This window comes from Salmo trutta, unplaced genomic scaffold (genome assembly GCF_901001165.1).
Source record: "Salmo trutta unplaced genomic scaffold, fSalTru1.1, whole genome shotgun sequence".
NCBI lineage: Eukaryota > Metazoa > Chordata > Actinopteri > Salmoniformes > Salmonidae > Salmo > Salmo trutta.
This window is the reverse complement of record NW_021822695.1, coordinates 163,285-186,571: the sequence shown is the minus strand read 5'-3', so window position 1 is coordinate 186,571 and position 23,287 is coordinate 163,285. Positions and strand designations below refer to the sequence as shown.

At 50.2% G+C, this 23,287-nt stretch overlaps 1 protein-coding gene across 3 annotated transcripts in view; it reads right to left on the bottom strand.

The window, feature by feature from the left end:
- Positions 1–4,923: 4,923 nt before the first annotated feature.
- Positions 4,924–23,287, bottom strand: part of LOC115183659 (glycine receptor subunit beta) — a 144,500-nt gene continuing 126,136 nt past the window's right edge. For all 3 annotated transcript variants that reach the window (XM_029744764.1, XM_029744765.1, XM_029744767.1), the window contains 5 exons: positions 22,136–22,273; positions 21,778–21,930; positions 20,112–20,260; positions 19,223–19,381; positions 4,924–5,220 (listed from right to left, as the gene is read on the bottom strand). In XM_029744764.1, the coding sequence (XP_029600624.1) occupies positions 4,924–5,220; positions 19,223–19,381; positions 20,112–20,260; positions 21,778–21,930; positions 22,136–22,273 (896 nt within the window). The remainder of the gene's footprint in view (positions 5,221–19,222; positions 19,382–20,111; positions 20,261–21,777; positions 21,931–22,135; positions 22,274–23,287) is intronic.

The window sequence follows — 23,287 nt, the reverse complement described above, 5'->3', positions numbered from 1 at the left end:
GGGCCAGTCGAGAAACCCGCTGGGGGCCAACTGAGGGGACAATTCGGGACGGCCCAGTGGGGGATCCTAACTTCAAAGCTGCCGCAGCCCAAGTGATAACGGTGGATGGACAGCTACTTCCGGGGGTGAGTGATTGGCGATACCATTTCCAAATCAAGAATAACCTTTTGTGTCAGGTGTCGCACCAACAGGGGAAACTTCAAGAGATATTGTTGCTGCCCCGACGGTACGTGGGAACCATTCTTCAGCTGGCCCCCCACCTGTTGGGGGCGCACCTGGGAATGGAGAAGACCCGGGAACGGATTGCCACCCGGTTCCACTGGCCCGGGATAAGGAGGGCCGTGGAAGACTACTATCGCAGTTGCCCGGAGTGTCAAATGACTGCCCCAAAGGCACACTTCTGAAACCCACTGGTCCCCTTACCGATCATCGGGGTGCCCTTGGACGCATCGCCATGGACATAGTGGGACCCCTGGTAAAAACAGCACGAGGACACCAGTACATCCTGGTAATAGTGGACTATACCACCCGGTATCCCGAGGCCATTCCCCTACGGGCGGCGGTATCCAAGGGAATCACCCGGGAGCAGTTCCACCTCTTTAGCCGGGTGGGCATCCCGAACAAGATCCTGACAGACCAAGGTACTGAGTTTATGTCCCGCCTAATAAAAGAGTTGTGTGCCCTCCTGCAGATCAAGCAGATCCGGACCTCCGTCTTTCGCCCGCAGACGGATGGCCTCGTCGAGCGCTGCAATAAAACGCTCAAACAAATGCTTCGGAAGGTCATTGAGCAGGACGGGAAGAACTGGGACCAGCTACTACCCCACCTAATGTTCTCAATCCGAGAGGTACCCCAGTCCTCCACTGGGTTTTCCCCGTTTGAACTCCTCTACGGGAGGAGGCCAAGCAGACCTACTGGACCTCGCCAAGGAGGTGTGGGAAGCCCAACCGACCCTATTACGCAGCGTGGTAGAGCACGTGGAGATGATGAGGGGGGGATGACAGCCATATGGCCAGTCGTGAGGGAACATATGGAGAAGGCCCAATTTGCCCAAGCCTACAATCGGGGAGCCCAGCCCCGAGAATTCCAGGTGGGAGACAGGGTGTTGGTCTTGAGCCCCACGGCTGAAAGTAAGTTCCTGGCAACATGGCACAGGCCATACGAGGTGATCGAGGAGCTGGGACCTGTCAATTACCGCGTACGGCAGCGACGGAAGCCCCAACATATTTATCACGTGAACCTGTTGAAGAAATGGCACAAGAGGGCAGCCTTGGCCGTGTTATGGTCGGGACCCAGGACGCCAACGGTACCAGTGGTGGTCCCGAGCAATGAGGACCTCGACCTGTCCCAGAAGCAAGAGCTCAGGGAGCTCGTCGATCGGAACACGGCGGTGTTCTCCGAGAAGCCGGGCCGCACGACCCTCATTGAACACTACATCCGTACCCGGCCTGGGGAAACGGTACGAAAGAGGCCATATCGGATTCCGGAGGCCCGAAGGAAGGCCGTGACACAGGAGGTGGAGGCTATGCTGAGGATGGGGGTCGTTGAAGAGTCCCACAGTGCATGGTGCAGCCCAATCGTGTTGGTGGCCAAACCGGACAGGAGCCTACGCTTCTGTAATGATTTCCGGGCTGTGAACGACATCAGCTTGTTCGACGCCTACCCCATGCCGAGGGTGGACGAACTCATCGACCGATTGGGAAAGGCCCGGTACATCAGCACACTTGACCTGACCAAAGGTTATTGGCAGGTACCGTTGACAGCCTCCTCCCGAGATAAGATGACGTTTTCGACAACAGACAGACTATATCAGTACCGGGTGCTCCCGTTCGGTCTCCACGGAGCCCCACCCACATTCCAGCGCCTGATGGACAAAGTACTTCGACCCCACTAGCAGTACGCAGCGGCCTATTTGGATGATATCATCATCCACAGCCAAGGTTGGGAAGAGCACCTGATGCACCTCCAGGCGGTGCTGGACGCGCTCAGGCAAGCTGGGTTGACAGTGAATCCCAAAAAATGCAAACTAGTGTTCGAGGAGGTGGAGTACCTGGGTTATTTGATCGGACGGGGGAACGTCAAGCCCCAGGAGAGGAAGGTTCATGCGGTACATGACTGGCCCGTTCCATGCACCAAGACACAGGTCAAATCCTTCCTGGGACTGGAAGGATACTATAGCCGGATTATCCCCAACTTTGCGGCTATAGCTTCCCCCCTCACCGATCTAACCAGGGCCCGCCTGCTGAAAACAGTGAAATGGACGGACGAGACAGAAGCAGCGTTCAGGCGCCTGAAGAAAGCGCTGTTAGGTATCCACTTCACCCTGGTCACTGACCATGCTCCCCTGGTCTGGCCAGGGGAAGGGACACAAACGATTGGGTCACCAGGTGTTTCTTGTCCCTTCAACGCTTTTCTTTTTCTGTTGTGCACAGGTCAGGGGCGAAGCATGGAAACGCAGATGCCCTATTGAGAAGGGAGACATACGTCGCACTGACGACAGCCCCCTCCCCGACAGAGCTAAGGTGGGGGTGTGTAGCGTACAGCAGGTCAGCCACCAGGGGGAGACTCGTCGAGGCCTGCTGACAGACAGAGTGTACATCACAAGGCGATGGCTCCATCTGCTGGACGTGCCAGATCTCGACGGGCTCTCCGCCCAGGACTAATTGGGGCTGATTGGGAGTTGGTGAGTAATCAATGGCTGATTGTTCACCAGCTGTACAAGTCCCGTAAAGCTGCCAGAAGGGCAGCACACAGGAAGAGAGTGGGGGAAGAAAGGACTCCTGTATAGTTGGGGACGGTTACAGAGGTAACAGGAGTGAGTTCAATTTTTGATCCCCACAGGATACGGTATCCCGGAGAGGGTCTCTTGGAAGACCTATTCTTTTTTTTTTGAACTATTATTTTAATAAACACCTTTGAAACTGAGCTAATCCTTCTCTGTCCGTGTCTGATCTGTGTAAACGTTTTGACCCAACCCCCTGGTCTGCCACATCATGTATAGATGATACTGTATATATGCCAATGTTAACATGCTATATATACACTGTTGTATAGATTATATATATTTCCATGTTAACATGCTATATATACTGTTGTATAGATTATATATATCCCTATGTTAACATGCTATATGTACACCATTATATTCATGTATAGATGAAAAACACTCACCGGCCAGTTTATTGGGTCCACCCCCCATTTCACAAAAATGGATGACAGACAGTGAGTAGCGTGGCTGTGGCTTGCTATATAAAGCAGGCATCGAGGCATTCAGTTACTGTTCGACTGAATGTTAGAATGGGCAAAACTATGTGCCAAGCGTTCCAAATTCAGTATCTCAAAAAACAGCTCGTTGATGAGATTGGTTCAAGGAGAATCTGTCTGTCTGTCTCTGTCTGCCTGCCCCTCCGTCTGTCTGCCTGCCTGCCCGTCCGTCTGTCTGTCTGTGGTCTGCTATAGAAACATGCGGTTAATACATAGAGGAAGCCAAGCCATACATGATGAATGTCTACCTGCCTGCCCCATCAATCTGCCTGCCTCTCTTTTAAAATATATATATTTTTTACCCCTTTTTCTCCCCAATTTCGTGGTATCCAATTGGTAGTTACAGTCTTGTCTCATCACTGCAATCGCCCTCTTGGGAGAGGCGAAGGTCGAGAGCCGTGCGTCCCCCGAAACACAACCCAACCAAGCCGCACTGCTTCTTGACACAATGTCCACTTACCCCAGAAGCCAGCCGCACCAATGTGTCAGAGGAAACACTGTACACATGGCGACCGTTTCAGCGTGCACTGCGCCCAGGAGTCGCTAGAGCGCGATGGAACAAGAACACCACTGCCGGCCAAACCCTCCCCTAACCCAGACGACGCTGGGCCAATTGTACGCCGCCCCATGGGTCTCCCGGTCGCAGCCAGCTGCAACAGAGACTGGACTTCAACCCAGAATCTCTAGTGGCACAGCCTTAGACTACTGCGCCACTCTGGAGGCCTGTCTGGGTTTCTCTGTCTGCCTGCCTGTCTGTCTGTCTGCCTGCCTGCCTGTCTGTCTGTCTGTCTGTCTGTCTGTCTGTCTGTCTGTCTGTCTGTCTGTCTGTCTGTCTGTCTGTCTGCCTGTCTGTCTGCCTGTCTGCCTCCCTGCCTGTCTGTCTGTCTGCCTGCCTGTAGTCTGCTATATAAACATGCGGTTAGTACATAGAGGAAGCTAAGCCATATAGGATGAATGTCTGTCAGTCTGCGTTTCCGCCTGTCTGCGTGTCTGCCTGTCCGCCTATCCACCTGTCCGCGTGTCCGCCTGTCTTCGTGTCCGCCTGTCTGCCTGTCTCTGGTTGGTTAGTACATAGAGGAAGCCAAGCCATATAGAATGAGTTCTAATCTAAGATCACTTCTACATGTTGGGGTAGTTCCCTGGACACAGATGAAGCCTTTGCTTGGATTAAGTCCAATGGACTTTATCTATTGAGAGAGAGTAGTCCAGCACTGGGCCTTATCTGAGTCTGGGAAACTAACCTCTTAAATGTAGGATTGGGGTTCATGGGCAAGGGGTCAGGGGTCAGGGATTACAGGTCAGGGATTACAGGTCAAGATAAAGTAGTAAATGATGTTATTATAAAAGATGGGAATACCAACTGACATTCTCAGATATTAACACACACACACACACACACACCTTCCCTCTCACCCTCCTCTCTCCTTCCTCCCTACAAGTAGACAGACCAGTATACCCTCCCTCCCTCCCTCCCTCCCTCCCTACAAGTAGACAGACCAGTATATCCCTCCTCCCTCCTCTCTCCCTCCCTCCCTCCCTCCCTCCCTCCCTCTCTCCCTCCCTCCCTACAAGTAGACAGACCAGTATATCCCTCCTCCCTCCCTCCTCCCTCCTCCCTCCCTCCCTCCCTCCCTCCCTCCCTCCTCTCTCCCTCCCTCCCTACAAGTAGACAGACCAGTATATGACGTTGAAGAAGAGGAAACTGAAGGGGAACAGAGCGCGTGCGTACAGGTCTATGCGTTTGGCTGCAGCGGGGATGACAGGTTTAGGGGGCGGGGCCTTCTTGTTGTTCTTGGCCTGTGATTTGCCGGTTGCCCCGGTAACCTCAATGGGCTTGCCGTAGCAGTCAAAGTTAGAAAGCTCAAAGTCTCTGGGGAGAGATCCCACGATGCTGAAGTCATTAGAGCGGAGGTCTGACTTAGATGTACACACCTTCTTACAGCGGGTCTCCACCACCTACAGACACAGACAGACACACACCAGTAATGTTAGGACAGCAGTAAAAGAGAGATGTGTAGGAAGTGAATGATCAGGAGAGAGAGAGAGATACAGAGAGAGAGATACAGAGAAAGCAATGTTGGGAACATCCTTTACATTTTATTGTACATTTCCTCAGTGAAAACAATGTAATGAGCAAATGTCAAATTGGCTTTTCACCAAATTACTGTAAACGACAGACCACGTATTCACCCTGTACACCCTAATTGACTAACAAACAAACCAAAACGAAGGCAAAGTCTCTTCATGCTTTGTTGATTTAAAAAAAGCTTTCGACTCAATTTGGTGTGAAGGTCTGCTATACAAATTGATGGAAAGTGGTGTTGGGGGGAAAAACATACGGCATTATAAAACCATGTATATAAACAACAAGTGTGTGGTTAAAATTGGCAAGAAACACACATTTCTTTCCACAGGGCCGTGGGGTGTGACAGGGATGCAGCTTAAGCCCCACCCTCTTCAACATATATGTCAATGAATTGGCGAGGGCACTAGAACAGTCTGCAGCACCCGGCCTCACCCTACTACGTGCTTCTACACCTGCATTGCTTGCTGTTTGGGGTTTTAGGCTGGGTTTCTGTACAGCACTTTGAGATATCAGCTGATGCAAGAAGGGCTTTATAAATACATTTGATTTGATACTAGAATCTGAAGTCAAATGTCTACTGTTGATGTTCTGGTGCTTCAGTTCCCAACCCAGGAGGGTCTACAGCAGCAGATAGATATTCTGTTCCCAACCCAGGAGTGTCTACAGCAGCAGAAAGATCTCCTGTTCCCAACCCAGTAGGGTCTAAAGCAGCAGATAGACCTTCTGTTCCCAAACCAGGAGGGCTGACAGCAGCAGATAGATCTCTTGTTCCCAACCCAGGAGGGTCTACAGCAACAGATAGATCTCCTGTTCCCAACCCAGGAGGGTCTACAGCAGCAGATAGATCTCCTGTTCCCAACCCAGGAGGGTCTACAGCAGCAGATAGATCTCCTGTTCCCAACCCAGGGGGGTCTACAGCAGCAGATAGATCTTATGTTCCCAACCCAGGAGGGTCTACAGCAGCAGATAGATCTTCTGTTCCCAACCCAGGAGGGCAGCAGATAGATCTTCTGTTCCCAACCCAGGAGAGCTGACAGCAGCAGATAGATCTTCTGTTCCCAACCCAGGAGGGTCTACAGCAGCAGATAGATCTTCTGCTCCCAACCCAGGAGGGTCTACAGCAGCAGATAGATATTCTGTTCCCAACCCAGGAGGGTCTACAGCAGCAGATAGATCTTCTGTTCCCAACCCAGGAGGGCCTACAGCAGCAGATATATCTTCTGTTCCCAACCCAGGAGGGTCTACAGCAGCAGATAGACCTTCTGTTCCCAACCCAGGAGGGCTGACAGCAGCAGATAGATCTCCTGTTCCCAACCCAGGAGGGACTACAGCAACAGATAGATCTCCTGTTCCCAACCCAGGAGGGTCTAAAGCAGCAGATAGACCTTCTGTTCCCAACCCAGGAGGGCTGACAGCAGCAGATAGATCTCTTGTTCCCAACCCAGGAGGGTCTACAGCAACAGATAGATCTCCTGTTCCCAACCCAGGAAGGTCTACAGCAGCAGATAGATCTCCTGTTCCCAAACCAGGAGGGTCTACAGCAGCAGGTAGATCTCCTGTTCCCAACCCAGGAGGGTCTACAGCAGCAGATAGATCTTCTGTTCCCAACCCAGGAGGGTCTACAGCAGCAGATAGATCTTCTGTTCCCAACCCAGGAGGGTCTACAGCAGCAGATAGATCTTCTGTTCCCAACCCAGGAGGGTCTACAGCAGCAGATAGGTCTCCTGTTCCCAACCCAGGAGGGTCTACAGCAGCAGCTAGATCTTCTGTTCCCAACCCAGGAGGGCAGCAGATAGATCTTCTGTTCCCAACCCAGGAGGGTCTACAGCAGCAGATAGATCTCCTGTTCCCAACCCAGGAGGGTCTACAGCAGCAGATAGATCTCCTGTTCCCAACCCAGGGGGGTCTACAGCAGCAGATAGATCTTCTGTTCCCAACCCAGGAGGGTCTACAGCAGCAGATAGGTCTCCTGTTCCCAACCCAGGAGGGTCTACAGCAGCAGATAGATCTTCTGTTCCCAACCCAGGAGGGCAGCAGATAGATCTTCTGTTCCCAACCCAGGAGGGTCTACAGCAGCAGATAGATATTCTGTTCCCAACCCAGGAGGGCTGACAGCAGCAGATAGATATTCTGATCCCAACCCAGGAGGGCTGACAGCAGCAGATAGATATTCTGTTCCCAACCCAGGAGGGTCTACAGCAGCAGGTATATCTTCTGTTCCCAACCCAGGAGGCCTACAGCAGCAGATAGATCTTCTGTTCCCAACCCAGGAAGGCAGCAGATAGATATTCTGTTCCCAACCCAGGAGGGTCTACAGCAGCAGATAGATATTCTGTTCCCAACCCAGGAGGGTCTACAGCAGCAGATAGATCTCCTGTTCCCAACCCAGGAGGGTCTACAGCAGCAGGTAGATCTCCTGTTCCCAACCCAGGAGGGTCTACAGCAGCAGATAGATCTTCTGTTCCCAACCCAGGAGGGTCTACAGCAGCAGATAGATCTTCTGTTCCCAACCCAGGAGGGTCTACAGCAGCAGATAGATCTTCTGTTCCCAACCCAGGAGGGTCTACAGCAGCAGATAGGTCTCCTGTTCCCAACCCAGGAGGGTCTACAGCAGCAGATAGATCTTCTGTTCCCAACCCAGGAGGGCAGCAGATAGATCTTCTGTTCCCAACCCAGGAGGGTCTACAGCAGCAGATATATCTCCTGTTCCCAACCCAGGAGGGTCTACAGCAGCAGATAGATCTCCTGTTCCCAACCCAGGGGGGTCTACAGCAGCAGATAGATCTTCTGTTCCCAACCCAGGAGGGTCTACAGCAGCAGATAGGTCTCCTGTTCCCAACCCAGGAGGGTCTACAGCAGCAGATAGATCTTCTGTTCCCAACCCAGGAGGGCAGCAGATAGATCTTCTGTTCCCAACCCAGGAGGGTCTACAGCAGCAGATAGATATTCTGTTCCCAACCCAGGAGGGCTGACAGCAGCAGATAGATATTCTGTTCCCAACCCAGGAGGGTCTACAGCAGCAGATAGATCTTCTGTTCCCAACCCAGGAGGGCCTACAGCAGCAGATATATCTTCTGTTCCCAACCCAGGAGGGTCTACAGCAGCAGATAGACCTTCTGTTCCCAACCCAGGAGGGCTGACAGCAGCAGATAGATCTCCTGTTCCCAACCCAGGAGGGACTACAGCAACAGATAGATCTCCTGTTCCCAACCCAGGAGGGTCTAAAGCAGCAGATAGACCTTCTGTTCCCAACCCAGGAGGGCTGACAGCAGCAGATAGATCTCTTGTTCCCAACCCAGGAGGGTCTACAGCAACAGATAGATCTCCTGTTCCCAACCCAGGAAGGTCTACAGCAGCAGATAGATCTCCTGTTCCCAAACCAGGAGGGTCTACAGCAGCAGGTAGATCTCCTGTTCCCAACCCAGGAGGGTCTACAGCAGCAGATAGATCTTCTGTTCCCAACCCAGGAGGGTCTACAGCAGCAGATAGATCTTCTGTTCCCAACCCAGGAGGGTCTACAGCAGCAGATAGATCTTCTGTTCCCAACCCAGGAGGGTCTACAGCAGCAGATAGGTCTCCTGTTCCCAACCCAGGAGGGTCTACAGCAGCAGCTAGATCTTCTGTTCCCAACCCAGGAGGGCAGCAGATAGATCTTCTGTTCCCAACCCAGGAGGGTCTACAGCAGCAGATAGATCTCCTGTTCCCAACCCAGGAGGGTCTACAGCAGCAGATAGATCTCCTGTTCCCAACCCAGGAGGGTCTACAGCAGCAGATAGATCTTCTGTTCCCAACCCAGGAGGGTCTACAGCAGCAGATAGGTCTCCTGTTCCCAACCCAGGAGGGTCTACAGCAGCAGATAGATCTTCTGTTCCCAACCCAGGAGGGCAGCAGATAGATCTTCTGTTCCCAACCCAGGAGGGTCTACAGCAGCAGATAGATATTCTGTTCCCAACCCAGGAGGGCTGACAGCAGCAGATAGATATTCTGATCCCAACCCAGGAGGGCTGACAGCAGCAGATAGATATTCTGTTCCCAACCCAGGAGGGTCTACAGCAGCAGGTATATCTTCTGTTCCCAACCCAGGAGGCCTACAGCAGCAGATAGATCTTCTGTTCCCAACCCAGGAAGGCAGCAGATAGATATTCTGTTCCCAACCCAGGAGGGTCTACAGCAGCAGATAGATATTCTGTTCCCAACCCAGGAGGGTCTACAGCAGCAGATAGATCTCCTGTTCCCAACCCAGGAGGGTCTACAGCAGCAGGTAGATCTCCTGTTCCCAACCCAGGAGGGTCTACAGCAGCAGATAGATCTTCTGTTCCCAACCCAGGAGGGTCTACAGCAGCAGATAGATCTTCTGTTCCCAACCCAGGAGGGTCTACAGCAGCAGATAGATCTTCTGTTCCCAACCCAGGAGGGTCTACAGCAGCAGATAGGTCTCCTGTTCCCAACCCAGGAGGGTCTACAGCAGCAGATAGATCTTCTGTTCCCAACCCAGGAGGGCAGCAGATAGATCTTCTGTTCCCAACCCAGGAGGGTCTACAGCAGCAGATATATCTCCTGTTCCCAACCCAGGAGGGTCTACAGCAGCAGATAGATCTCCTGTTCCCAACCCAGGGGGGTCTACAGCAGCAGATAGATCTTCTGTTCCCAACCCAGGAGGGTCTACAGCAGCTGATAGGTCTCCTGTTCCCAACCCAGGAGGGTCTACAGCAGCAGATAGATCTTCTGTTCCCAACCCAGGAGGGCAGCAGATAGATCTTCTGTTCCCAACCCAGGAGGGTCTACAGCAGCAGATAGATATTCTGTTCCCAACCCAGGAGGGCTGACAGCAGCAGATAGATATTCTGTTCCCAACCCAGGAGGGCTGACAGCAGCAGATAGATATTCTGTTCCCAACCCAGGAGGGTCTACAGCAGCAGGTATATCTTCTGTTCCCAACCCAGGAGGGCCTACAGCAGCAGATAGATCTTCTGTTCCCAACCCAGGAAGGCAGCAGATAGATATTCTGTTCCCAACCCAGGAGGGTCTACAGCAGCAGATAGATCTTCTGTTCCCAACCCAGGAGGGTCTACAGCAGCAGATAGATCTCCTGTTCCCAACCCAGGAGGGTCTACAGCAGCAGATAGATCTTCTGTTCCCAACCCAGGAGGGTCTACAGCAGCAGATAGATCTTCTGTTCCGAACCCAGGAGGGTCTACAGCAGCAGATATATCTTCTGTTCCCAACCCAGGAGGGTCTACAGCAGCAGATAGATCTTCTGTTCCCAACCCAGGAGGGACTACAGCAGCAGATAGACCTTCTGTTCCCAACCCAGGAGGGTCTACAGCAGCAGATATATCTTCTGTTCCCAACCCAGGAGGGCCTACAGCAGCAGATAGACCTTCTGTTCCCAACCCAGGAGTGCCTACAGCAGCAGATAGATCTTCTGTTCCCAATCCAGGAGGGTCTACAGCAACAGATAGATCTCCTGTTCCCATCCCAGGAGGGCACCAGATAGATCTTCTGTTCCCAACCCAGGAGGGAAGCAGATAGATCTTCTGTTCCCAACCCAGGAGGGAAGCAGATAGATCTTCTGTTCCCAACACAGGAGGGCAGCAGATAGATCTTCTGTTCCCAACACAGGAGGGTCTACAGCAGCAGACAGATCTCCTGTTCCCAACCCAGGAGGGTCTACAGCAGCAGATAGATCTCCTGTTCCCAACCCAGGGGAGTCTACAGCAGCAGATAGATCTTCTGTTCCCAACCCAGGAGGGTCTACAGCAGCAGATAGATCTTCTGTTCCCAACCCAGGAGGGCAGCAGATAGATCTTCTGTTCCCAACCCAGGAGGGCTGACAGCAGCAGATAGATCTTCTGTTCCCAACCCAGGAGGGTCTACAGCAGCAGATAGATCTTCTGCTCCCAACCCAGGAGGGTCTACAGCAGCAGATAGATATTCTGTTCCCAACCCAGGAGGGTCTACAGCAGCAGATAGATCTTCTGTTCCCAACCCAGGAGGGCCTACAGCAGCAGATAGATCTTCTGTTCCCAACCCAGGAGGGTCTACAGCAGCAGATATATCGTCTGTTCCCAACCCAGGAGGGCCTACAGCAGCAGATAGACCTTCTGTTCCCAACCCAGGAGGGCCTACAGCAGCAGATAGATCTTCTGTTCCCAATCCAGGAGGGTCTACAGCAACAGATAGATCTCCTGTTCCCAACCCAGGAGGGCAGCAGATAGATCTTCTGTTCCCAACCCAGGAGGGAAGCAGATAGATATTCTGTTCCCAACCCAGGAGGGAAGCAGATAGATCTTCTGTTCCCAACCCAGGAGGGCAGCAGATAGATCTTCTGTTCCCAACCCAGGAGGGTCTACAGCAGCAGATAGATCTCCTGTTCCCAACCCAGGAGGGTCTACAGCAGCAGAGAGATCTCCTGTTCCCAACCCAGGGGAGTCTACAGCAGCAGATAGATCTTCTGTTCACAACCCAGGAGGGTCTACAGCAGCAGATAGATCTTCTGTTCCCAACCCAGGAGGGCAGCAGATATATCTTCTGTTCCCAACCCAGGAGGGCTGACAGCAGCAGATAGATCTTCTGTTCCCAACCCAGGAGGGTCTACAGCAGCAGATAGATCTTCTGCTCCCAACCCAGGAGGGTCTACAGCAGCAGATAGATATTCTGTTCCCAACCCAGGAGGGTCTACAGCAGCAGATAGATCTTCTGTTCCCAACCAAGGAGGGCCTACAGCAGCAGATAGATCTTCTGTTCCCAACCCAGGAGGGTCTACAGCAGCAGATAGATATTCTGTTCCCAACCCAGGAGGGCTGACAGCAGCAGATAGATATTCTGTTCCCAACCCAGGAGGGCTGACAGCAGCAGATAGATATTCTGTTCCCAACCCAGGAGGGTCTACAGCAGCAGGTATATCTTTTGTTCCCAACCCAGGAGGGCCTACAGTAGCAGATAGATCTTCTGTTCCCAACCCAGGAAGGCAGTAGATAGATATTCTGTTCCCAACCCAGGAGGGTCTACAACAGCAGATAGATCTTCTGTTCGCAACCCAGGAGGGCCTACAGCAGCAGATAGACCTTCTGTTCCCAACCCAGGAGGGACTACAGCAGCAGATAGACCTTCTGTTCCCAACCCAGGAGGGCCTACAGCAGCAGATAGATCTTCTGCTCCCAACCCAGGAGGGTCTACAGCAGCAGATAGATATTCTGTTCCCAACCCAGGAGGGTCTACAGCAGCAGATAGATCTTCTGTTCCCAACCCAGGAGGGCCTACAGCAGCAGATATATCTTCTGTTCCCAACCCAGGAGGGTCTACAGCAGCAGATATATCGTCTGTTCCCAACCCAGGAGGGACTACAGCAGCAGATAGACCTTCTGTTCCCAACCCAGGAGGGCCTACAGCAGCAGATAGATCTTCTGTTCCCAATCCAGGAGGGTCTACAGCAACAGATAGATCTCCTGTTCCCAACCCAGGAGGGCAGCAGATAGATCTTCTGTTCCCAACCCAGGAGGGAAGCAGATAGATATTCTGTTCCCAACCTAGGAGGGAAGCAGATAGATCTTCTGTTCCCAACCCAGGAGGGCAGCAGATAGATCTTCTGTTCCCAACCCAGGGGAGTCTACAGCAGCAGATAGATCTTCTGTTCCCAACCCAGGAGGGTCTACAGCAGCAGATAGATCTTCTGTTCCCAACCCAGGAGGGCAGCAGATATATCTTCTGTTCCCAACCCAGGAGGGCTGACAGCAGCAGATAGATCTTCTGTTCCCAACCCAGGAGGGTCTACAGCAGCAGATAGATCTTCTGCTCCCAACCCAGGAGGGTCTACAGCAGCAGATAGATATTCTGTTCCCAACCCAGGAGGGTCTACAGCAGCAGATAGATCTTCTGTTCCCAACCAAGGAGGGCCTACAGCAGCAGATAGATCTTCTGTTCCCAACCCAGGAGGGTCTACAGCAGCAGATAGATATTCTGTTCCCAACCCAGGAGGGCTGACAGCAGCAGATAGATATTCTGTTCCCAACCCAGGAGGGCTGACAGCAGCAGATAGATATTCTGTTCCCAACCCAGGAGGGTCTACAGCAGCAGGTATATCTTTTGTTCCCAACCCAGGAGGGCCTACAGTAGCAGATAGATTTTCTGTTTTCAACCCAGGAAGGCAGTAGATAGATATTCTGTTCCCAACCCAGGAGGGTCTACAGCAGCAGATAGATCTTCTGTTCCCAACCCAGGAGGGCCTACAGCAGCAGATAGACCTTCTGTTACCAACCCAGGAGGGTCTACAGCAGCAGATATATCTTCTGTTCCCAACCCAGGAGGGACTACAGCAGCAGATAGACCTTCTGTTCCCAACCCAGGAGGGCCTACAGCAGCAGATAGATCTTCTGTTCCCAACCCAGGAGGGACTACAGCAGCAGATAGACCTTCTGTTCCCAACCCAGGAGGGCCTACAGCAGCAGATAGATCTTCTGTTCCCAATCCAGGAGGGTCTACAGCAACAGATAGATCTCCTGTTCCCAACCCAGGAGGGCAGCAGATAGATCTTCTGTTCCCAACCCAGGAGGGAAGCAGATAGATCTTCTGTTCCCAACCGAGGAGGGAAGCCGATAGATCTTCTGTTCCCAACCCAGGAGGGCAGCAGATAGATCTTCAGTTCCCAACCCAGGAGGGTCTACAGCAGCAGATAGATCGCCTGTTCCCAACCCAGGAGGGTCTACAGCAGCAGATAGATCTCCTGTTCCCAACCCAGGGGGGTCTACAGCAGCAGATAGATCTTCTGTTCCCAACCCAGGAGGGTCTACAGCAGCATATAGATCTTCTGTTCCCAACCCAGGAGGGCAGCAGATAGATCTTCTGTTCCCAACCCAGGAGGGCTGACAGCAGCAGATAGATCTTCTGTTCCCAACCCAGGAGAGTCTACAGCAGCAGATAGATATTCTGCTCCCAACCCAGGAGGGTCTACAGCAGCAGATAGATATTCTGTTCCCAACCCAGGAGGGTCTACAGCAGCAGATAGATCATCTGTTCCCAACCCAGGAGGGCCTACAGCAGCAGATAGATCTTCTGTTCCCAACCCAGGAGGGTCTACAGCAGCAGATAGATATTCTGTTCCCAACCCAGGAGGGTCTACAGCAGCATACAGCAGCAGATAGATCTTCTGTTCCCAACCCAGGAGGGTCTACAGCAGCAGATAGATCTTCTGTTCCCAACCCAGGAGGGTCTACAGCAGCAGATAGGTCTCCTGTTCCCAACCCAGGAGGGTCTACAGCAGCAGATGGATCTTCTGTTCCCAACCCAGGAGGGCACAGATAGAACTTCTGTTCCCAACCCAGGAGGGTCTACAGCAGCAGATAGATCTCCTGTTCCCAACCCAGGAGGGTCTACAGCAGCAGATAGATCTCCTGTTCCCAACCCAGGGGGGTCTACAGCAGCAGATAGATCTTCTGTTCCCAACCCAGGAGGGTCTACAGCAGCATATAGATCTTCTGTTCCCAACCCAGGAGGGCAGCAGATAGATCTTCTGTTCCCAACCCAGGAGGGCTGACAGCAGCAGATAGATCTTCTGTTCCCAACCCAGGAGGGTCTACAGCAGCAGATAGATCATCTGCTCCCAACCCAGGAGGGTCTACAGCAGCAGATAGATATTCTGTTCCCAACCCAGGAGGGTCTACAGCAGCAGATATATATTCTGTTCCCAACCCAGGAGGGCTGACAGCAGCAGATAGATATTCTGTTCCCAACCCAGGAGGGCTGACAGCAGCAGATAGATATTCTGTTCCCAACCCAGGAGGGTCTACAGCAGCAGGTATATCTTCTGTTCCCAACCCAGGAGGGCCTACAGCAGCAGATAGATCTTCTGTTCCCAACCCAGGAAGGCAGCAGATAGATATTCTGTTCCCAACCCAGGAGGGTCTACAGCAGCAGATAGATATTCTGTTCCCAACCCAGGAGGGTTTACAGCAGCAGATAGATCTCCTGTTCCCAACCCAGGAGGGTCTACAGCAGCAGATATATCTTATGTTCCCAACCCAGGAGGGTCTACAGCAGCAGATAGATCTTCTGTTCCCAACCCAGGAGGGCTGACAGCAGCAGATAGACCTTCTGTTCCCAACCCAGGAGGGTCTACAGCAGCAGATATATCTTATATTCCCAACCCAGGAGGGGCTACAGCAGCAGATAGACCTTCTGTTCCCAACCCAGGAGGGTCTACAGCAGCAGATATATCTTCTATTCCCAACCCAGGAGGGACTACAGCAGCAGATAGACCTTCTGTTCCCAACCCAGGAGGGCCTACAGCAGCAGATAGATCTCCTGTTCCCAACCCAGGAGGGCAGCAGATAGATCTTCTGTTCCCAACCCAGGAGGGAAGCAGATAGATCTTCTGTTCCCAACCCAGGAGGGAAGCAGTTAGATCTTCTGTTCCCAACCCAGGAGGGTCTACAGCAGCAGATAGATCTCCTGTTCCCAACCCAGGAGGGTCTACAGCAGCAGATAGATATTCTGTTCCCAACCCAGGAGGGTCTACAGCAGCAGATAGATCTTCTGTTCCTAACCCAGGAGGGTCTACAGCAGCAGATAGACCTTCTGTTCCCAACCCAGGAGGGTATACAGCAGCAGATAGATCTTCTGTTCCCAACCCAGGAGGGTCTACAGCAGCAGATAGACCTTCTGTTCCCAACCCAGGAGGGCCTACAGCAGCAGATAGATCTTCTGTTCCCAACCCAGGAGGGCAGTAGATAGATCTCCTGTTCCCAACCCAGGAGGGTCTACAGCAGCAGATAGATCTTCTATTCCCATCCCAGGAGGGCAGCAGATATATCTCCTGTTCCCAACCCAGGAGGGCTGACAGCAGCAGATAGATCTTCTGTTCCCAACCCAGGAGGGTCTACAGCAGCAGATAGATCTCCTGTTCCCAACCCAGGAGGGTCTACAGCAGCAGATAGATCTTCTGTTCCCAACCCAGGAGGGCTGACAGCAGCAGATAGATCTTCTGTTCCCAACCCAGGAGGGCAGCAGATAGATCTTCTGTTCCCAACCCAGGAGGGCAGCAGATAGATCTTCTGTTCCCAACCCAGGAGGGCAGCAGATAGATCTTCTGTTCACAACCCAGGAGGGTCTACAGCAGCAGATAGATCTTCTGTTCCCAACCCAGGAGGGTCTACAGCAGCAGATAGATCTTCTGTTCCCAACCCAGGAGGGTCTACAGCAGGAGATAGATCTTCTGTTCCCAACCCAGGAGGGTCTACAGCAGTGATGTATTGTTGTCTCTACCTTCTTGCCCTTAATACTGTTTTCTGTGCCAAATAATGTTTGTACCATCACAGCAGCAAGAGTTGTGACCTGTTGCAACAACAAAAGGGCAACCTCTGAACAACAAAAACCTTTGTAAATACCACCCGAGTGGCGCAGTGGTCTAAGAAGACTGCATTTCACTGCAAGAGGCATCACTGCAGTACCTGGTTTGAATCCAGGCTGCATCATATCTGGCCGTGATCGGTAGTCCTATAGGGCGGCGCACAGTTGTCTGGGTTTGGCCGGGGTAGGCCGTCAATGTAAATAAGCATTTGTTCTTAACTGACTTGCCTAGTTAAATAAATGTTTATTTATTTTCCCTTTTGTATTTTAACTATTTGCACATCGTTACAACACTGTATATAGACATGATATGACATCTGAAATGTCTCTATTATTATGGAACTTTTGAGTGTAATATTTACTGTTCACTTTTCATTGTTTTTCACTTTTCCATTTCACTTGCTTTGGCAATGTAAACATATGTTTTCCTTTCCAATAAAGACCCTTGAATTTAATGTAATTAAATTGAGAGAGAGGATTCTGACTCACTGATTATGTATGACCTTAACTCTCAATGCGCACACGCACACACACAAGCAATTGTATGGTGTTGGCTTTAGCTAGCCCAGACAGGTTTCTAATCTCCCAACCTAATAACTAGTGTCATGATGGCCTGTGGGTAAGGTTTATGACCCCCCAATAAATACCTTTCTCCCTTCCCCTCTCTTTCTGACCCTACTGAGGGACTGTTGAATAGCCTTTGTTAAATATAGAGTCTGGGAACATCAAACAAATGGGGGAAAGGAACCATATTTCAGTAATAGAACCAGTTGGAAATATGCGTTGGAACGTAATGAGTTTGGATGTCAGTTCGGTTGTCATCTGAGACATTATGACTGATGACAGGACGACATAAACTGTACCTGGGAAAGTCTACACATTCTAGTTATCAGAGTCACATGGAATTGTTATGCAATTGAAATGTTTGATATTGAAATTGTTTGTTAGGAGATTAAATGTAATTTTAGCTTCCAATTGAGAGAATTGGGTTTTCATAAGGAAAGTGCCCTGCTTGATCAGTGGAAGAGACAGGGGTTATAAACGATGAAACACACCCTCCTCCCCTCGCCACTATATAAGACAATGACACAATGTAAACAGAGTTCCACTACGTGAGGTCTGCAGCCTCTGCGTTAAAGGGACACACATGTCAAGTACAGAACTAAGCCAACCTCGGCGTGAGCTTTGGTTGTGAATGGTATGAACTTTGAACGCTTATTCACTACAGAAGTGATACTTCCTAGCCGTTGAGTTAGCACCGGCTGCTGTAGACATGGGCTAGGAAAGGACAGACAATAGATCCAGTCTAACACAGACGAAGATACCACAACGTATCCATTTTACCACCAGAGGCATTCTTCCAAGGACAGGAAGATCTCTCTTGGGCAACCCGGCCAGCATCTACGACCAATCTACCGAAGTGCAGCTCAGAGTAAATATTTATTCCATTTTCCTTTTCCAAATGGGCGGTAATTTAGAATGCATAAGATAATGTATTTACGATAGCATAGCTGTTTCTTTGTTCCTCAGTCTTCCCGCTCTTTCATTCAAGCCCAACCCCCTTTCTTTGTGTAACAAGCCGCCATGTCGGCTCCGTCCACCAGGGGGGTTTCTGTATCACATAATTTGTATTCTGTGTATGTAATTCTGTGTGATTAGTTAGGTATTTAGTAAATAAATAATTAAACCCAATTTTGTATTGCTGATTCAACTTGTTAGCCAGGGTTCGTGAAGATAACCAAGAATTTTCAACTTTCATTATGAGACTGAAAATAAGATGATTAAGATGACGGCTATCGATGTAAAATATTACTAAGTATTTTAAGAGTTTATTCGGAAGATAACAGCTCTATAAACGTTCTTCCGTGGTGCCCCGACTTTGTAGTTAATTACATTTACATGATTAGCTTAATCAAGTAATATTAATTACAGAGAAAGAATTTTATAGAATAGCATGTCATATCACTTAATCCGGCATAGCCAAAGACACGACACTAGCTACCATGAAGCCATTTTAGGCTATCAGTCAAGTTGGAGTAGCTTGTCTAACTATCTTAGCTGGCATGCCTGCTGGCAAGGTTGGTAGACTTTAGAAAAGCCAGCACTTACAACATGTGTATATATATATATATATATACATGTCAATATTTTTGACACAGAATTAACCATAATGATTATGGGTCTTGATTGCATGAAAAATGTGTTTCAGGTGTTTGAAAAATACTAAATTCTTCAACTTCAGGACAGGGGGCCTACCCCCCCCTCCCTACCCTCCGGAACACTCCCCAAATGTCCTCATGTACTTTGTGCCCCCTCAGATATTTGGGGTGCATGACGCCCCTGTGAACACACACACACGGGCACACGGAACAGACACACACACACACACACACACACACACACACACACACACACACACACACACGGTAGAGTTATGAAGTCAGGGCCCTGAGCTGCCTAACGAGACTCTACTGTAATTACAGTATACCCATCTCCTCTCTAGACCCCCACACGGTAGAGTAGTCTTGCCTGCAGAGTGCTAACGTGATGAATGGGTGTTCCTCCGGTCCCGTTGACAGTGTTCGTTTTAGAAGGAGTCTTCTTCCCCTCTTTCTCTCTCAGAGCCTTCTCTTTAGATGCCATCTTAGACTTCTCCTCTTCTATACGCCTAGGGCTGTTTAACATGACCTGGAGGGAAGGAGGGAAGGAGGGAGGGAGGCAGGGAGGGAGGGAGGGAGGGAGGGAGGGAAGGAAGGAAGGAAGGAGGGAGGGAGGGAGGGAGGGAGGGAGGGAGGGAGGGAAGGAAGGAAGGAAGGAGGGAGGGAGGGAGGGAGGGAGGGAGGGAGGGAGGGAGGGAGGGAGGGAGGGAGGGAGGGAGGGAGGGAGGGAAGGAAGGAAGGAAGGAAGGAAGGAGGGAGGAAGGAAGGAAGGAGGGAGGGAGGGAGGGAGGGAGGGAGGGAAGGAAGGAAGGAAGGAGGGAGGGAGGGAGGGAGGGAGGGAGGGAGGGAGGGAGGGAGGGAAGGAAGGAAGGAAGGAGGGAGGGAGGGAGGGAGGGAGGGAGGGAAGGAAGGAAGGAAGGAAGGAAGGAAGGAAGGAAGGAAGGAAGGAAGGAAGGAAGGAAGGAAGGAAGGAAGGAGGAAGGAAGGAAGGAAGGAAGGAAGGAAGGAAGGAAGGAAGGAAGGAGGGAGGGAGGCAGGGAGGGAGGGAAGGAAGGAAGGAGCGAGGGAGGGAGGGAGAGAGGGAGAGAGGGACACAGAGAGAGAGAGAGAGAGAGAGAGAGAGAGCGAGAGAGACGGACAGACAGAGAGAGAGAAACAGGGAGAGTTTTTGTTATTTCATTGAATTGAATTGTGATTCCAAAAAGAGACTTCCACACACCATGTAAACACACAGGTGTTTGTGTGTCTGTGTCTCTGACCTGTACCACTGCATACTCCACCAGTGAAGCGAAGCCGAACAGCAGACATGCGATGAGCCAGATGTCTATCGCCTTCACATAGGAGACCTTAGGAAGCGCTGACGCCAGAGACATGGACTCACTGGACAGGGACAGGACAGACAGGATACCTAGAGAGACAGACATATAAATTAGAGACAGACAGAAAGACCCATTAGAGACAGACAGAAAGGCACATTAGAGACAGACAGACAAAGACATTGGAGATAGAAAGACAGACAGACAGAGGCATTCGAGACAGAAAGACAGACAGACAGAGGCATTCGAGGCAGAAAGACAGACAGCGACATCAGAGACAGACAGACAGACATATCCATTGATGTCATGGTATGATGATGTAATTTTATGATTTCTTATTGTGATATCATATTGTGATGTCGTGATATCATATTGTGATGATGACGTGATACCATATTGTGATGATGTCGTGATATCATATTGTGATGATGTCGTGATATCATATTGTGATGAAGTCGTGATATCATATTGTGATGATGACGTGATACCATATTGTGATGATGTCGTGATATCATATTGTGATGATGTCGTGATATCATATTGTGATGATGTCGTGATATCATATTGTGATGATGTCGTGATATCATATTGTGATGATGTCGTGATATCATATTGTGATGATGACGTGATATCATATTGTGATGATGTCGTGATAACATATTGTGATGATGTCGCGATATCATATTGTGATGATGTCGCGATATCATATTGTGATGATGTTGTGATATCATATTGTGATGATGACGTGATATCATATTGTGATGATGTCATGATCGTCTCCTGGTGTCCCCAGACTGACCTGCTGACAGCGCTCTGGATGAATGGACAGATGGACGGATGGACAGGGACGGATGGATAGATAGATAGACTGAGCCTACAAACAGACAGAACAAACCTCTTCCACGGTAGGGTTAAAGGTTACAGATCATACCCAGAGGAACCCTGGCAGCGCTGGCATCAGGGCTGATCCAGAAGGGTTAGGGTTAAAGGTTAAAGATCATACCCAGAGGAACCCTGGCATCAGGGCTGATCCAGAAGGGTTAGGGTTAAAGGTTAAAGATCATACCCAGAGGAACCCTGGCATCAGGGTTGATCCAGAAGGGTTAGGGTTAAAGGTTAAAGATCATACCCAGAGGAACCCTGGCATCAGGGTTGATCCAGAAGGGTTAGGGTTAAAGGTTACAGATCATACCCAGAGGAACCCTGGCAGCGCTGGCATCAGGGCTGATCCAGAAGGGTTAGGGTTAAAGGTTACAGATCATACCCAGAGGAACCCTGGCAGCGCTGGCATCAGGGCTGATCCAGAAGGGTTAAAGGTTACAGATCATACCCAGCAGAGGAACCCTGGCAGCGCTGGCATCAGGGCTGATCCTGAAGGGTTAGGGTTAAAGGTTACAGATCATACCCAGAGGAACCCTGGCAGCGCTGGCATCAGGGCTGATCCAGAAGGGTTAGGGTTAAAGGTTACAGATCATACCCAGAGGAACCCTGGCAGCGCTGGCATCAGGGTTGATCCAGAAGGGTTAAAGGTTACAGATCATACCCAGAGGAACCCTGGCAGCGCTGGCATCAGGGTTGATCCAGAAGGGTTAAAGGTTACAGATCATACCCAGAGGAACCCTGGCAGCGCTGGCATCAGGGTTGATCCAGAAGGACAGCCAGGAGAGAACCACGATGAGAAGGGTGGGGGCGTAGACTCCCATCATATAGAAGCCCACCTGTCTCCTTAATGTAAAGATCACCTCCACACAGGTGTAGTAACCTACACACACACACACACACACACACACACACACACGGTTAGGGTTCTTCATAACAAGCCTACATCTTTAAGAAGATAGCAATGTTCAGTGCCCTATTCAAGTATTTGCAGTACTGGCAGGTGTGTGTGTGTGTGTGTGTGTGTGTGTGTGTGTGTGTGTGTGTGTGTGTGTGTGTGTGTGTGTGTGTGTGTGTGTGTGTGGTACCTGTTCCTTGGTAGAATTTGGTGCAGTTTCCGTACTCGATCTCTTGCTGTTTGATGTCAAACTGAGGCAGAGCGATTTCATCCATCTGCACTGGGTCTGCCATCCACATGAAGACCAGATCACTGGTTGTGTAGCCAACTATAACAACATACAATAATAATATAAATATACTATAACAACATACAATAATAATATAATAATATATATATACAATAACACCATATATATCACTGGGTCTGCCATCCACATGAAGACCAGATCACTGGTGGTGTAGCCAACTATAACAACATACAATAATATATATATATATACTATAACAACATACAGTGGAAGTGGGACGTTTACATACACTTAGGTTGGAGTCATTAAAACTCGTTTTTCAACCACTCCACACATTTCTTGTTAACAAACTATAGTTTTGTCAAGTCTGTTAGGACATCTACTTTGTGCATGACACAAGTCATTTTTCTAACAATTGTTTACAGACAGATTACTTCACTTATAATTCACTGTATCACAATTCCAGTGGGTCAGAAGTGTACATACACTAAGTTGACTGTGCCTTTAAACAGCTTGGAAAATTCCAGAAAATGATGTCATGGCTTTAGAAGCTTCTGATAGGCTAATTGACATCATTTTAGTCAATTGGAGGTGTACCTGTAGATGTATTTCAAGGCCTACGGTATATCAAATCTCCCATTCCTCTCAACATTTTTTGAAAAAGCTGTTGTGCAGCAACTTACTGCCTTCCTGAAGACAAATAATGTATACAAAATGCTTCAGTCTAGACTGCACTCGTGAAGGTGGTAAATTACCTTTTAATGGCGTCAGACCAAGGCTTTGCATTTGACCTTAGTGCTGCTTTTGACACCATTGATCAACAAATCCTAATTGGTCTACAAAAACAAGTTCTTGTGTGGTTTAGGTCGTATCCGTTGGAAAGATTAGAGTTTGTCTCTGTGGATGGTTTGTCATCTGACAAATCAATTGTAAGTTTCGGTGTTCCTCAAGGTTCTGTTTTAGGACCACTACTGTTATCACTATATATTCTGCCTCTTGGTGATGTCACTCAGAAACACAGTGTCAACTTTCACTGCTGTGTGGACGACACACAGCTGTACATTTCAATGAACATGGTGAAGCGCCAAAATT